Raw genomic sequence first — 16,399 nt, 5'->3', positions numbered from 1 at the left:
CTGGAGCAAACGCCCCTCCGGATAAAGGAAACCATAAAACCTGGAGGCGGTGAGATTAAGGAACAGGACATACCCCCTAATTGTGATTTTCCTCCATTCAAAATCTTGATGACCACACATTGGTTCCTCCTGTTCTTAAGAACGTCGGGGACTAGGGGAGGCAAGGCTCCGCGTGAGGATAGGCGTTCCTGCCGGAAGTCCCGCCAGCGGAAGTGAATCTGGCCCTTGAGCGGGAAACTCAGTCAAGGCAGCGCTTAGGAGAGCTCAAGGCATCCTATCCTCTTCAAACTGAGGGTAAAGCCCGCGGACTGCGCTCCCACGCATTGGGGTCGTTTTATTCCAGCCTGGGGTCTCGTCCATTACCTCCTGTGGAAGACTGGCTGCCCAGTTCTGCCCTCAGTGTGCCTGGGATGCTACACTCCCCCGAGGGTCTTTACTTACCGGCCCACCGCGAGGCGTTGAGCTGAGGCGGCGCCTTCTAGAGCAGGCACTCAGACCCTTCTGCAGCCCCCGCAGCTCCTGGTGGGAGAGATCCTTGCCTTGTTTCCCTTAGGCGTCTGTGCACAGCAGCGCCAGGTGCCTCCCAGGTGGTAGTGGCTGGTGAGATAGCGGCTCAGACCCAGGGCGAGGCCGCGTGCCCGAGGCCCTAGCGGCGCCGGCGGTAGGTGGGCTGGGTGCTCGGCTAGGCCGCCCTCTGACTGCGCTTGCTCTCTACCAGGAGCCTGGTGGAGAAGAACCCTGGGGACCGCCTGTGCTCTTCAGAAGGAGGCCTCGGCTCCTCAGGTGAGCCAGGCCGCGGTATCATTGAATGGCATTTGAGGAAGCAGGGTGGTTAGGATCCCCTTCTGAAAAGATTCCTGGTGTTAGCTGGGTGAGGCGGCGAGGGGTCGTGCAACCATCTACCGTTAATATTGTGGAGCCAATTGATCCCTAAGGCGTTTCCTGGGACCTGAACGATTGTTATTTCACAAACCATTTGAACTGTTCTAACAGAAAATTCCTATTTCATGTTGCATGTTTGCCCTTCCTCCTAGCCTCTCCATTAAGAGGTCATTTTCCGCCAGGTGTGAGTCAAAGCTAAGTAGCCACTGTTAATGATGGCAATTAGTGGCAGGATTTTCAGCCCTCTCTGCCAGCCTTATGCGCGGAAAAATGTCATTTTTCTTTTCTGATAATTTGGGATAATATGTAAGTTCCAAAAAAGTTTTTGATCTAACATTTTGTAAGTTAGGTGAAAGGGGCTGGACATGGGTGTAACTCCATGGTAGATCACCCTGGATTCAATAACGTTGGGGGGAGAGAGTGTGAGAGTGGGGGCCATAGGTTAGACTAATTAAAATGAGGAAATAGTTCTTAAGCTCCCCCACAAGATAAAAACATCATTATATGATACAGTTGTCCATTTATAACAGTTTTTAAAATCTTTTTTCCAAATGTTAGCCAGTTTGCTCAATGGTAAAAAATCTATATAGAGAGAGTCAGTCTAATAGAGGATAAAATCTACTGGCTTCAGATCTTCTTGATTCCCATTCCAACCCCTAGCTGTTTGAACTTGGGCAAATCATTTAACCTTTTGTCATCTATCTTCATCAATATGGCACCTTCATAAAAATTTTTGCAAAGACTAATAATATAATATTAATGTAGTGTAAAGAACCTAGAGCCTGGCCTACAGTAGATATGTACTGAATATTATAAGCCATTATATTATAAATAAGAAGAAAAATAGGAAATAGTAGAATAAAATAAAATAGAACCACCCTAAGACAACTATTAATATATTTCTGTCTGTTTATTCAATCTTATTTTGCCTTTTATACCGTAATTTTTAAGTGTTTTTTGTTCTTGTTAACTTTGTAACATAAGTGTTTTTCCTAGCTATTAGAATTTTCTAGTAAATGTCAATGTCTCATCCTGAAGATGTACTAGTGTAATAATCATTTCTTTTTTTTTTTTTTAGTTGTAGATGGACACATTTGTTTATTTATTTATTTAGATGTGTTGTTGAGGATCAAATCCAGTGCCTCTCACATACTGGGCAAGCACTCTACTGCTGAACACACACCATTTCTTTTTTAATGTGATAAGAAGTTAGAAATAGCAAAACTAGTATAAATTTTACATTAGTTTATAAAAGATTCTCACTTAAACTTTTTTTTTTTGCTTAGGAATTTTATTTTCATTTTGAGAGTAAGAATGAAAAATAAAAAGGATAATTGGGTATCTTTCTTTGACAACATATTGGAGTAAACAAGAATTTGAATTCCATAAGTCCTGATTTGTTGTTTTAAATTAATTGAACTCTGTTTTTGAAATAATTAATTTAGCATTCTAAAGTAGAACATGTAAAATGCCATATCAGAGTTGCTAATTATTTTAAAACTTCTTCCTGGGTACACACCTGTAATCCCAGTGACTTCAGAGCCTGAGGCTGGAGGATTGAAAGCTTGAGGCCAGCCTCAGCAACTTATCGAGACCCTGTCTAAATAGATAGATAGATAGATAGATAGATAGATAGATAGACCCTCTGACCTGGGATGTAGCTCATGGTAAAATATCCCTAGGTTTGATCCCTGGTTCCAAAATAAATAAATTAATTAAATAAAAAAATTCTTCTAACAAATGATATATACAAAATTTAAGCATAGTGGTAGAATACCATGCTGAAAATACATGTGTTGTTGGAAAAAATGTTTAGTATTTTTTCTTATTTCCAGGGACTGAACCCAGGAGTACTTAACCACTGAGCCACATCCCCGGCATTGTCCCTCTTTTTTTTTTTTTTTTTTTTTTTTTTATTTTGAGTCAGTGTCTTGCTAAGTTGCTTAGGACCTCGATAAATTGCTGAGGCTGTCCTTGAACTTGTGATCCTCCTTTCTCAGCCTCCTGAGTCCCTGGGATTACAGGCGTGTGCCATCATTTCCAGTGAAAAAATGTTTTTTAAAATATATATATATATATATTTAGTTGTAGATGGTCACAATACCTTTATTTTGTTTATTTTTATGTGGTGCTGAGGATCGAACCCAGTGCCTCACATGTGCGAGGCAAGGACTCCACTCCTGAGCCACAACCCCAGCCACGAAAAAATGTTTTATATTATTAAACTTAGCTTGTGAAGAAAAATGGAGATCTAAAGAGAGTATCCTGGATCTGTGTTTTAAACCTCTGATTCCTGGAAGGATTTTCAACTGAAACTGGGATGGAGATTTACAGGAAAGAAAATAAGGAAATAGGACCCAAGGAGGACTAGTTAGGTTTAATCAGTCAGTCATTTGTTTAATAAAATTTGTTGGGTGCCTATGGTGCTTCAGAACACTAGATGTATTTATGTATGTTTTCAAATTTAATTCTAGTAACAACTCCATACATAGAAATATCAGTCCTATTTTACAGGTAAGGAAACTGAATCTCAGAGAATTTAAGCAATGTGCCCAGTATCATACATCTATTAAATTGAAGATTAAATCCCTGGTTTTCTGGCTTCATGAAAACTGTTTTTGCCTACTTCCTTTACATTTATATTTCCGGCATTCTTTAAAATGGATTTAAATTGAGAAAATTACTCTACCTTACAGATGTAATATAAGGAAAAAGAATACAGACAAACATGGAAAGTGAGGATACAAAGAAAATACAAGGTGAGAAATTCATGAATCATATCTGCAGTCAGTTCTATAATATATTTGTGGGATATACTTCAGATTATCTGACTGGATCCAGGAAATGAGTCATTTAGCAATTTACAGAAATATTGAGCACCTTCTCTGGTTCTCACATTATTCCTGCCTTCAGGAAACTAACAATGGAGAATAATGTTCTGAATGCCGAATGATAGTTGATTTAATGATAGTATATAAAAGTATATACTTTAACAGTGGGAACCTGAGAGGACCACTGTTAAAGTATGCCTGGAGGTGTAGATGTCAGTATTATTCTTGGAAAGATAGAAACAGAATCCCTAGACATGGAGGAGGTCAACCACAGAGGAAATAATAATAATAAAGTATGGGGAGTAACATTCCCTAATGCATGCCATCCCATGGTTTTAGCTGAAGAAAAGGACCCTCAGAAAAGACAGAGACATTTCAGAAAGGGGGAAAGAAAGAGTCAAGAATTTGATGTCTTGAAAGTCAGTCTTAGGAGAATGCTTCATGAAAAAGATTGCTTAAGAGCATTAGTGTCAGATGTCACAGATGAGAACTGAATTATCCCCTGGATTTTGTTAGTTTTATTAACAATATTAACAATACATTTGATAAAGTTCAGTATGTTTAGAATATATATATTAGAGTGGAGTATATTTAGGTCTGTGTGGGAAATGAAGATGTTAAGACAGTATTGAATAGCTTATTCTTTTTAAAAACTTAACTGAAGATATATAGTAGTAGTTGGATGTTAAAATGTCAAGGGAGTCTCTCTTTTTTTTTTTGTTAGTGTTGGGGGGGATAGAAACCAGGACCTTGTGTTTGCTAGGTAAATGCTATACCGCTGAGCTGTACTCCCCAAACTCCTTTGTGTGTGTGTGTGTGTGTGTGTGTGTGTGTGTGTGTGTGTGTGAAATGCTGTATTGCCTGGACAGGCCTCAAACTTCTGGACTCAAGGGATCCTCCTGACTCACCCTCCCAAGGAAGTGGGATTATAGACTTGTACCACAGTGCCAAGCTTATCAAGGAAGTCTTACCAGGTCGTAGAGACAAAGAATTTTTGAAGAGGGAATGGAGATTCCAGAGAAAAAGAAATTAAACAATCTGGAGAGATAGGAGTTAATTGTTGGTAATGCCTTTCTCAGACTACCTATCAAACTTCATTTGTCAACCCTTCAATCTAAGTTCCATATCTCACTCTTTCATTTTATGACTTAACTTGGTTGCCCCCAGAAGTAGACCTTTTAGACAAGGATTTGAGTGTAAGTACTTTTTTTTGAAAAAAGAATCTCAGGAAACACTGGCTGCAAAATGAGATAGAAAAGGGAAGGCAGACAGAAGAGTACATTATCATGGGTTCTAGAGCAAAACTCCACTAGGAAATTCTACGAGTTGTGTGCCTAACTCATCCCAGCCAAAGGGTGAAGGTATTTATCCATCAGTTCCCATTGGTCATTCATTTATTAACATTGTGAATTGTATCTAATTGTGATTTTGGTTTGCATTTCCCTAATAGTTAACAATGTTGGGTGTCTTTCCTCTTACTTATTATTAACTTATATTTGGAGAAATGTATTTTCAAATCCTTCACACACTTTTAAATTGCCTTTTTGTTATTGAATTTTTAAGAGTTCTCTATATATTCTGAACATACGCCTTTTATTGGGTATATGATTGGGAGGTCTCTTCTTCCAGACTGGATTATCTGTTCACATTCTGGATGGTATCTTTTGAAGCTCAAAAGTTTTCCATTTTTTATCAAATTTTCTTTTATTACTTGTGCTTTTGGTATTATATGTGCTTCAGTTTTTGTTTGCTTGTTTTCTTCAGGAATTATTGAAGGAACTTGGTTGCTCAGCCTAGAGAAGATAAATCCAAAATGAAACATGATAGATATAGATGTCATTAGTTGCTTTTACTGGGAAGGGAAGGCATATGATAGGAGATTTTAAAATGAGATGGAAGTATGAAAGAGAGTGGAGGAGTACATAAGGAAGTTGTTTCTCTCACCCCACCTTGTGTCTAGACTTGAAATTCACGTGTCCCATCAACACGTTGTTGATGTAACTTATTGATATCCATAAAAACTTACCATCGTGTAGTTTTTGTTAATATATAAAATGATCATTAAATACTTTCTGTTCCCAAAAGAAAACTTGGTGATAGACTTTGTACTGTGTTTTTCTTTGATGGCACTAGGAACTTTTCCACTGAGCTACACTCACAGCCCTTTTTATATTTTATTTTGAGACAAGTTGCCCAGGATGCTCTAAGCTTTCAGTCCTATTATCTCAACCTCCTAAATTACTGGATTACAGGCATGTGCCAGCCCACCCAGCTTGTGCTATGGTTTTTTTTCACTAACAAACTAGTGACAAATTATTCCATTGAAACAAATTGCCAGCTGGATTTCTTTCAAGAGGAAGACTAAATATTGATTGATAATAGGAATTAGTTAATTTTTAGTGTGTTTCTCTGTATTTTTATGTCCTCCCTTCATTTTATGTCCTCCCTTCATTCTATGTCTTTCAGAACTTTGAATGTTAATTCAGGAATTATGCCAGAGCCTATATATAATTGTATTTAAATCCTTAAAGAGAAGAAATTGTTTAAGGACTATAGTATTATTTGCTGTTTAGTTACAACAAAGTGTACACATTGATTAGTTTTGACACATGTATAACCATGCAAATATCATCATATTCAAGATGGTGAATATATCCTCCAATGAGCTTTAGTAATCCCTCCCTATATCCCTTCTCAGGCTCTCTTTTCCCAAGCAACCACCAGTCTGTTTTCTGTTACTTTATATGAGTTTGTACTTTTTTAATACATGGAATCATATCATGTGTTTTTTCTCTCAGCATAATTATTTTGAGGTTCATCCTTATTTCATGTTAACAGTAGTTAATTCCATTGTGTGGTTATACCATGACTTGTTTATCCATTCATCTGCTGATAGATATTCTAGTTGATCTGGTGTTTTTTTGGCTATTACATATAATGGTGCCATGAGATTTGTATGGACATATATCTCCTTTTTTTATGTATGTATGTTTGTTTGTTTAATTATTTATTTATTGGTACTTGTAATTGAACCCAGGCATACTTTAACACTGAGCTACATCCCCAACCATTTTTATTTTTTTATTTTGTAAGAGGTTGTCACTCAGTTTATTAGGGCCTTGCTAAGTTGCTGAGGTTGGCCTCCAACTTTGTAATCTTCCTGTCTCAGACTCCATAGTCACTGGGATTGTATGCCACCATGCCTGGCTATATTCCTTTTTTGGGAGATACACCTTTTATTTCTTTTTTTCTTAACTGATGGCACTAGCTAGACTCTAGTATGATGCTAAAACTAGACAAATCTGTCTTGTTCTTGGTCTTAGATAGTATTCCCTGTTAAGTATGATGCTAGGATTTTGTTTCATTTTGAATTCATAACTGCCAGGGTTGAAGAAGTTCCCTTCTATTCCAAGATTGCTGACAGTTTTTTTTAATCAAAAATGAATGTTGGATTTTATCAAATGTTATTATACATCTATTGAGATGACCAAAAGGTTTTTATTATATTGTTTGATTTTTTTTTTCAAATCTTAAATCAACCCTCCATCTGGGATAAGTCCACTTGGTCATGCTGGATTTAGTTTGCTAAAATTGTTTAGACTTTTTGCATATATGCTCATGAGGGATATTGGGCTGTAGTTCTCTTTCTAGTGGTTTTGGTATAAGGGTAATGCCAGTTTCAAAGAATAAATTGAGAAGTATTCCTTCTCTCAAACTTTTGAAAAAGCTTGTATAGAATGGTATTATTTCTTCCTTAAATGTTTGGTGGAATTTACAAATGAAACCATCTGAACCTGGTGTTTTCTTTATGAAAAGGTTTTAAACTATGATTTCAGCTTTCATAGATGTAGGCCTATTCGGGTTATCTGTTTTCTCTTGAGTTTTGGTGATTTTATATCTTTTAAGCAATTTGTGTATTTCACTTTTTAAGCAATTTGTGTATTTCACCTAAGTCATGGACTGTATAGATATGAAGTTAAACATAATACTCTCTACTCCCTTTTTATCTTTGGAATATCTATAGAATCTATGGTAAAGCCATCTCTTTCATTCTTTTTTTTTTTTTTTTGGTTCAACAAGATTTATTTTTTGAATTTGTTCTTTTTTTTACATGACAGTAGAGTATATTTTGACATACATACATGGAGTATAACTTATTCTAATTAGGATCTCATTCTAGTGGTTGTAGGTGATGTGGAGTTTCACTATCATGTATTCATACATAAACATAAGAAAATTATGTCCAATTCATTCTATTGTTTTTCCTCTTCCCATCCTCCTGCCCATCCCTTCATTCTTCTTTGTCTAATTCAATGAACTTCTATTCTTTCCTCCACCTACTTTATTGTATGTTAGCATCCACATATCAAAGAGAACATTTGGCGTGTGTTTTTTTGGGACTGGCTTATTTCACTCAGCATGTTTCCAGTTTACCCAATACTGGCAAATGCCATAATTTCATTCTTCTTTATGTCTGAGTAATATTCCATTGTGTATGTATATTACATTTTCTTTAGCTATTCATCTGTTGAAGGGCACCTACCTTAGCTTCTTTTTTTTAATGTCTTTTAGTTGTGGTTGGACACAATGCCTTTATTTTATTTATGTATTTTCATGTGGTGCTGAGGATTGAACCCAGGGCCTTGCATATGCTAGGCAAGCACTCTACCAGTGAGCCACAATCCTAGCCCTGGTTCTTTCATTCTTGATAGTGGTAATTCAGTCTGTACTCTTTTTCCTAATTAGTCTGGCTAGAAGTTTATCTTATTGTTCTTCTCAAAGGACCCTCTCTATTGGTTTTCTATTTTACTCATTTCTGCTTTCATTTTATAATTTCCTTGATTACTTTGGGTTTTTCTAGTTTTTTAAGGTGAAAGCTGAGGTTTCTGATTTAAGACCCTTCTTTTATAACATAGGTATTTATAAATTACTAATTTATAGATAATATAAATATATAGGTAAATCTATAGATGCTATAAATTTCCTTATAAATACTGCTTCAGGGGCTGGAGATGTGGCTCAAGTGGTAGCGTGCTTGCCTGGCATACGGGCGGCCCGGGTTCAATCCTCAGCACCACATACAAAACAAAGATGTTGTGTCTGCCGAAAACTAACACACACACACACACACACACATACACACACACACACTCTCTCTCTCTCTCTCTCAAAATAAATAAATAAATAAATACTGCTTAAATAGCATTCTACAAATGTTTATATGTTTTCATTTTCATTCTGTTCATTTCTAAATGGCAGATTTTTAAACCACTGTAGCTTCACTTGAAGAGAACAATATTTGTACATTCTATTTCTGTATGCCATGTTAGGGTAAAACCAAAGAACTAGAAGTTCATTTTAAGTGTTTTTACTTAAAGAATGTCTTTCTTTTTATACATTTTTTGTTTGTTAGCTTACATTCTAGGGCTGAGGATTTCGCTTCAGTTGATAGAGCTCTTGCCAAGCTTGAGTGGAGCCTGGGTTTAGTCCCTAGCACCATACACACACACACACACGTCAAAAGTTAAACATTCCAAAGATATGTAATGGGAAAATGCAATTGAATCATTAGTCTTTGAAAGTAAACTTTTAGTTCAAATTAATCAAATTTTTCTTTTTTAGAAATGAAGACTGACCTGAACTTATTATTGGAATGTCTAAAGTATCAAATGGACAATCCATTTTCACAAAAAGAAGCTTTGGTCACTATTCATTCAATTTGTCAACAAAACAGTAAGATATTATAATGAATTTTATCTGATTCTAGTTACATAGTACTGTGATATCAAATATGCATGTTTTTTCTCTTCTACTCTTTTACTCTGTATGTTATATTACTTTCTTCAAATGATTTTTAAATTCTCAACAGAATAATGGAAATAAATATCATTTCTGTTTTGTTTTGTTTATACCCAACAGATAATGCAGGTGTTTATTTTCGGGAAATTGGTGGTTTGATGTTTGTAAAAAATCTTGCAAAGTCAAGTGAGCATAGCATGGTAAAAGAAGCAGCTTTGTATACATTAGGAGCAGTTGCAGAAAAAAATGGTAATATGTAAAATTTTATTTATTATCTTTAAAGTGTTATATTTTACCAAAAAGTAATTGTAGAATTAAATTTCTGTTTTACATGTTTGATTAGCTTTATCCAGGTATTTAAATCAAAAGATGTAGATAGTTCACAACCATCTTGTATGCTTTGGATATAACTCTTCATGTTGGCAAGAACACTTTTCTGCTGTGTTCCTGAAAAAAGGTTGAATGTGAACCATCAGTTTACCAAACCAAATTTATACTTTTATATTTCTAGTAACTAAATATGTCACCAACAAATATTAAGGACCAAGTTTTGTGCTAGGCATTGAGGATACAGGGATAACTAATCTTTGCCCCTGAGAGAGGGGATAGTAGTTGGTGTAGGGCACTAAATAAAATGCCTACTATATTACTGTGTTCAAATTATTATTTTTTTGTGAAATTCTACTTATTGCATGAGTGTCTATAAAAAAATAAATAACCACTGTTAGTTATTTTATTTTATTTTTGAAAGACTTTGATTTCTAGAAAAGTCTCCAAAAATGCACAAATATAATTTGTCCCTTTGTTTTCCAGAGCAGGATTTTTTTTATTACTTCTTTTTTAATATTTTTAGTTGTAGATAGATACAATAGCTGTATTTTATTTATTTATTTTTATGTGGTGCTGATGATTGAACCCAGTGCCTCACAGGTGCTAGGCAAGTGCTCTACCATTGAGCTACAACCCCAGCCCTAGAGCAAGTTTCTGAATTTTCTTAAATTGTTTTTCTTGGTTTGTTTAGTTATTTATCCTCTTAAGTTTTTGTCTGATTTTATTCAATTTTTTATTTCGGTTTTTACTGAAAACTGTAAAGGATATTAATACATGTTTGGAGCCTAGAGCCCACTTTTGGTTAAGATACTACTGTTCTAAAGTGTGATACTTAAGTATGATATATCAGTTTGTCAGGAATTTTGTTGTATTTCTAATAAGTATCAAATGAGTTCAGGTGAAGAACCTCTCACAGTTTGGCAGCTTTGTATTTTGTTCAGCATTCTTTAAAACTAGTTCTCACTAATTAATTGAAATTAAAATTATATTTTATATTTCAGTTTACTGTCAGCAAACTTTGTGTACTTCAGAATTATTTGAAGACCTAACTTTATTCTTATCTAATGATGATTCAAACACAAATTTGAAAAGAATGTCTGTATATGTTATTTTGGGTCTGGTTTCAAACAATAGTAAGTATATTCTTTTATGAATGTTTAAAAACCTTTTAAATAATAAATTGGAATAATCGTTGTTAATCTTTTTATTCTAGTCCTTATATCAGTGTCCTTTTTAAATCTCATTAACTTCTGAGAAATACTAGCTTAAAGAAAAAGGAATTAATAGGATACATTTAATCATTTGATGTTTAATTTTAATAAAAAGAAAGTGATTTGTACTATTTATTGAACATTTGAGATATAATAACTTTTTTAAAATATATTTATTTTTTAGTTGTAGTTGGACACAATACCTTTATTTTATTTATTTTTATGTGGATCTAACCCAGGGCCTTGTACATGCTAGGCAAGCGCTCAACCACTGAGTCACAACTCCAACCCCAACCCCAGCCCAGGATATAATAACTTTTACAAGAAAAAGCATAGCCTTTAATGAATTTAATTGATTGATTTTTTTAACTGAATTGACGAATTAGTTACAGAGTTTACTGTATCAGCCAGCCATGGTTTTTATTTTAGGATAATATTAGATTTATAGAAAAATTGCAAATAGAATGTAGAATGTTCTAATACATCTATTGTTCAGTGTTATTATTATTATTACTTTTTTTTTAAATTGTAGATGGACACAATACCTTTATTTTATTTATTCATTTTTATGTGGTGCTGAGGATTGAATCCAGGGCCTCACACATGCCAGGCACTTGAGCCCTCTACCACTGAGCCACAACCCCAGCCCCTCAGTATTTTTTTTTTTAACATTGCTTTATTTAGTTCTTCAATTTGTCAAGCATTTTATGGTCATTTAAAGTACTTCTAGATTTTATCTTTGTTTTTTTGTAAAACTTATAAAAGACTGAATTTATTTATTTCTACTTTGGAGCATATTTTGGTACTATAATAGAGAACCATGATGCAAAATCAGTGTTTTATGATTTTTAGAGGAAATTTGAATGTTGTCAATCTCTAAGTATAAATAGTGTCTTTGCCATAACGATGTTAGTTATAAATTTTTATCTCCTATAATTCTGTTATATTTTGTAATGATATATTCAGCAGACATGGTGATGCATGCCTGTAATCCCAGCAACTCAGGAGGCTGAGGCAGGAGGATGCAAGTTCAAAGCCAACCCCAGCAACTTAGCAAGGCCCTAAGCAAGTTAGAAATACCTTGTCTCAAAATAAAAAATTAAAAAGGGCCGGGGGACTGGGGATGTAGCTCAGTTGGTAGAGTGCTTGCCTTGCATGCATAAGGTCCTGGGTTCAATCCCCAGCACCACCCAAAAAAAGGGGGGAGGGTCCTGGGATGTGGCTTAGTGGTTAATTGCCCCTGAATTCACTCTCCAGTATCCCTCCCCCCCAAAAGTCATATTTATGTAATACATGACTTTTTTTTTTTTTAAGAGAGTGGACAAACACTTGTGAGAGAAACAGGTTGTATTACAGTTCTGTCACAATTATTCAGGTAAACAAATAGAATTTTTTTATCGTTATTCATTGCTTAAGACCTTAACCTATTTATATTAATTTACTTTTCTTTTTAACCTAACAGGACAGTTCTTTCAAAATATGAGTTGAATTTGTCAGATAAAAATGTTTTCCAGAGTTATCAGTTATGGTCTTCAGTATGTAGTACTCTGTGTGTCTGTGTCAACAATCCTCAAAATGGTAATTATCTCAAATATTTAAATATAAAGACAGTAATGAAAACTGGTATTTTTCAAATGTCAAATAAAAACTGATTGTCTTCTTTCAGATGAGAATCAAATGTTTTGCTGTTCACTTTTTTCACATGCTAATGAATGGCTAACAAATTGCATGAAACCTGAGATAATTCGCCCTATTTGCTCATTCATTGGACTTACTCTTGCAAATAACAGTAAGTGTTTATTATTCTCTAGGTCATTCTTGACGAAACATGTTTCAAAGCATAACAAAAATATTGTTAATAGAATTGAGTTGATTTTATTCTAGTAATATGGGTCATTTTGGAAGCATTCAGAGTTTTGAAGATAAAACTGTCTTAAAAGTAGATATTTTGGGGCTGGGGCTGGGGCTCAGTGAAGCACTGAGTTTGATCCTTAGCACTACATATAAATAAATAAAAAATAAAGGTACATCAACAATTAAAATATATTTTTTAGAAAATTAGTTATTTTGGGGAGGATATTTAGAAGATGGTGGCAAAAACAGTTTGTTTGTTTTTTTAATCCCACCACATAGCCTCATAAAACAGAGCAACTAGGTGGTAAATCTAAAAACAGGAAATGTGTATTTTTGGCCACATAGAATTAAATTAGTAATGAATAAAAATAAACATCTAGAAAAGCCCCAAATATCTGGTAATTAAAGGCCCCAATTGTCAGTGGTGGTATGAGAGGTCACATGACCATAACAGATATTAAAAGAATAATAAAGGAATAGTAGAACAACTTTATGTCAAAAAAATTGATGACTTAAATGAATTGGACAAATTCTTTGAAAGATACAACCTACCAAAGTTCACTCAAAAGAAATAGATAACTTGGGGCTGGGGATGTGGCTCAAGCGGTAGCGCGCTCGCCTCGCATGCGTGCGGCCCGGGTTCGATCCCCAGCACCACATACAAAAAACGAAGATGTTGTGTCCGCCGAGAACTAAGAAAAATAAATAAATGTTAAAATTCTCTCTCTCTCTCTGTCCCTCTCTCTCTCTCTCACTCTCTCTTTAAAAAAAAAAAATAAAAGAAATAGATAACTTGAATATTCTTATGTCTATGAAAGAAATAGAATTTGTAGTTTAAAACCTTAACACAGAGGGAAATCCATACCCTGATAATTTTACTGGTGAAGCCTACCAAGCATTTCAAGAAAACAAAACATTGTATATAAATTATTCCCAGAAATAGAAATGGAAGAAATACTTCCCAAAATATTCTGTAAGGCCAACATTATACCCATACCAAAACTACCAAAAAGCATTATAAGAAAACTGTAGGTCAGACTGCCTTATGAACAGAGGTGTGAAAATTCTTAACAAGATGTTAATGAATCAAATGTAGGAATAAAGAGAAAGGATAATATATTATGACCAAATGACACATGTCCCAAGAGTGCAAGATTGGTTTAACAGAAAATTTACAGCATTCACAGGAAAAAAAAAAAAAAGAACTATAGAACAATCTCAAAAGAAAAGATTTGCCATAATTCAACATACATTCATGACAAAACCTCTTGGTAAACTAGGAATAGAAGGGAATTTCCTTGTTGTGATAAGGGGCCTCTCCACAATACTATAGCTAACATGTATAATGGTAAAAGACTTTAATACTTACTCTGTGAGACTGGGGAAAAAGAAAAGATAAGGACGGTCACTCTCGCTTCATTTCACTTTTTACCATATGTCTTGTCTAGTACAACAAGAGAAGAAAATGAAGAAAAGGACTAGAGCTGGAAAAGGAATAAGATATATTATTATTATTATTTTACAAATGACATGACTATCTATAGAACATCCAAAAAAGCTACTAGAACTAATAGTGATTTAGAAAGGTTGCAGGTGGTAGAAACCTTGCTTAGCTTGTGCAAGGCCCTGGATTCAATTTCCAGCACCACAAAATAAAAGGTAACAAAAAAAAAATCGGCGGGGGGGGGGGGGGGGCCGCAAAAGATTTGAACAGGAGCTACCTTAAAAAAAAATTGTATGTTAAATAAGCACTTGAAAAGATACTTGATCATTAATCTTTAGAGAAATCTATAACCCATGTGCACTACCACTAGCTATGCACTAGCATGACTAAAAGTAAAAAAAAAAAAAATTGGCAATGTTAAATATTGGTGAGAATGTGGAACAATTAGAACTTTTATACATTGCTGATACAGTCTATATTCAAGTGTTTTAATACTCAGAGGACTGTATTTCTAGAATTCTGAATATTGGAACCTATTTCTTTGGTACCTTGTCATTTCTTATTTCTCTCAATGCCAGCTTAAAAGATTGATAAAAAAAATTAGTATGAAATATAAATTAGGGCTAATGATGTACTCAGAGGTGAAATACTTGCCAAGCATGTGCGAAGCCCTGGGTTCAATCCCCAGTAGCTTGTAAAAACAAAAACAAATATAAATTAGAGGAAATTTGAAATATTCTGCATACAAGTATATAGCAGAATGTTTCTCTACATATAAGCTTGAATTTTTGTTACTTAGGCTATAAATAAGCATCTTTGTGGCAATAGAGAGCCAGTTTTCATCTAAGCATTTAAAAATACTTCATTTTTTTCTGAGTACAGCAGCACTTGTCTGTAATCTCAGCTATTTAGAAGTTGAGGCAGGAGGATCTCAACTTCTAGGCCAGCCTGGGCAACTTAGTGAGACCCTGTCTCAAAGATTAAAAAGGGCTGGGGGTATAGCTCCCCCAGCTACACCCTGGTGGTAAAGTGCCCCTGGCTATGCACGTATACGAACATACACACATACATATGTACATACATACACACATGGTTGTGTCTATACTTAATACATCCTTTTGGAGAGTTCAAAGTTTAACTCAGTAGTATAACCCTTGCCTATCATACGTTAGGCCCTGGGTTTAATCCCTAGCACAAGAGGAGGGGGCCGTGATGTGGGGAGTTGGGAAACTCCTTCCCTCTTTCTTCCCTTCCTCCCTCTTTCCTTCCATTCATTCCCAGCTCTTTTTATTTTTAATCTTTCCTTCCTTCCTTCCTTCCTTCCTTCCTTCCTTCCTTCCTTCCTTCCCTCCCTCCCTCCCTCCCTCCCTCCCTCCCCAGGGATATTTTACTACTGAGCTACATCCTCAGCCCTTTTTATTTTTTATTTTGAGACAGAGTTTCATTAGTTGCTTAGAACCTCACTAATTTGCTGACACTGACCTCAAACTTGTCATCCTCCTAACTTAGCCTCTGAATTACTGGGATTTCAGGCATGTACCACCGCACCCAGCTAGAATTTACTCTTTGAAAAAGTTTTTAAGTTAAATATACTCTTTATTTAAGCCATGCACATGCATGTACAAAAAAAAAATACTCTTTAAGCTGTTTTGGAGTCTCCATGATATTGAAAATGCTTGCTTGTCCTTAAATAATATTTCCTTGCAGTTTCTTTCTCAGATGTAGAAAATTCTGGATGTAATATTTTTTGTATTAAACAATACAAAAATTAATTTTTGCTTTAAATCATCTTGGCTTTATTTTATGGAACTAGGCTAAACTGGAAAAAATATTTGTGACAGAATTATATCCATTTGTTTTAAGTCTGTTTTGGGGATAGGGGCTGTGGAGACTATTGAATCCATAAACCTCCCAGGGACATTTCCCCTTCAGAATCATTTGCAACAGGGAAAGAATGGACTTTAAACTTAAAAATATGTACGTGTCATTGAACTTTTGTCTAGAATAGTTGTTATAGCTCAGTAATATAGTTTTATGCTCCAAGAAGT

General features: G+C 35.0%; 1 protein-coding gene and 1 non-coding gene across 2 annotated transcripts in view; both read left to right on the top strand.

Annotated features, from left to right (window-relative positions):
• The first annotated feature begins 3,610 nt into the window (after positions 1-3,610).
• Terb1 (telomere repeat binding bouquet formation protein 1) overlaps positions 3,611-16,399 on the top strand; it is a 35,919-nt gene continuing 23,130 nt past the window's right edge. The window contains exons 1-7 of the mRNA XM_026392654.2: positions 3,611-3,641; positions 9,336-9,446; positions 9,633-9,761; positions 10,844-10,975; positions 12,368-12,428; positions 12,516-12,631; positions 12,720-12,842. Coding sequence (XP_026248439.1) covers positions 3,611-3,641; positions 9,336-9,446; positions 9,633-9,761; positions 10,844-10,975; positions 12,368-12,428; positions 12,516-12,631; positions 12,720-12,842 — 703 coding nt within the window. The remainder of the gene's footprint in view (positions 3,642-9,335; positions 9,447-9,632; positions 9,762-10,843; positions 10,976-12,367; positions 12,429-12,515; positions 12,632-12,719; positions 12,843-16,399) is intronic.
• Positions 12,173-12,246, top strand: Trnaa-ugc (transfer RNA alanine (anticodon UGC)). Its single transcript has one exon. It is a non-coding gene; the product is annotated as a tRNA-Ala (tRNA).

This window comes from Urocitellus parryii, chromosome 15 (genome assembly GCF_045843805.1).
Source record: "Urocitellus parryii isolate mUroPar1 chromosome 15, mUroPar1.hap1, whole genome shotgun sequence".
In the NCBI taxonomy this organism is placed as follows: domain Eukaryota; kingdom Metazoa; phylum Chordata; class Mammalia; order Rodentia; family Sciuridae; genus Urocitellus; species Urocitellus parryii.
This window is presented reverse-complemented; position numbering and strand designations above follow the sequence as displayed.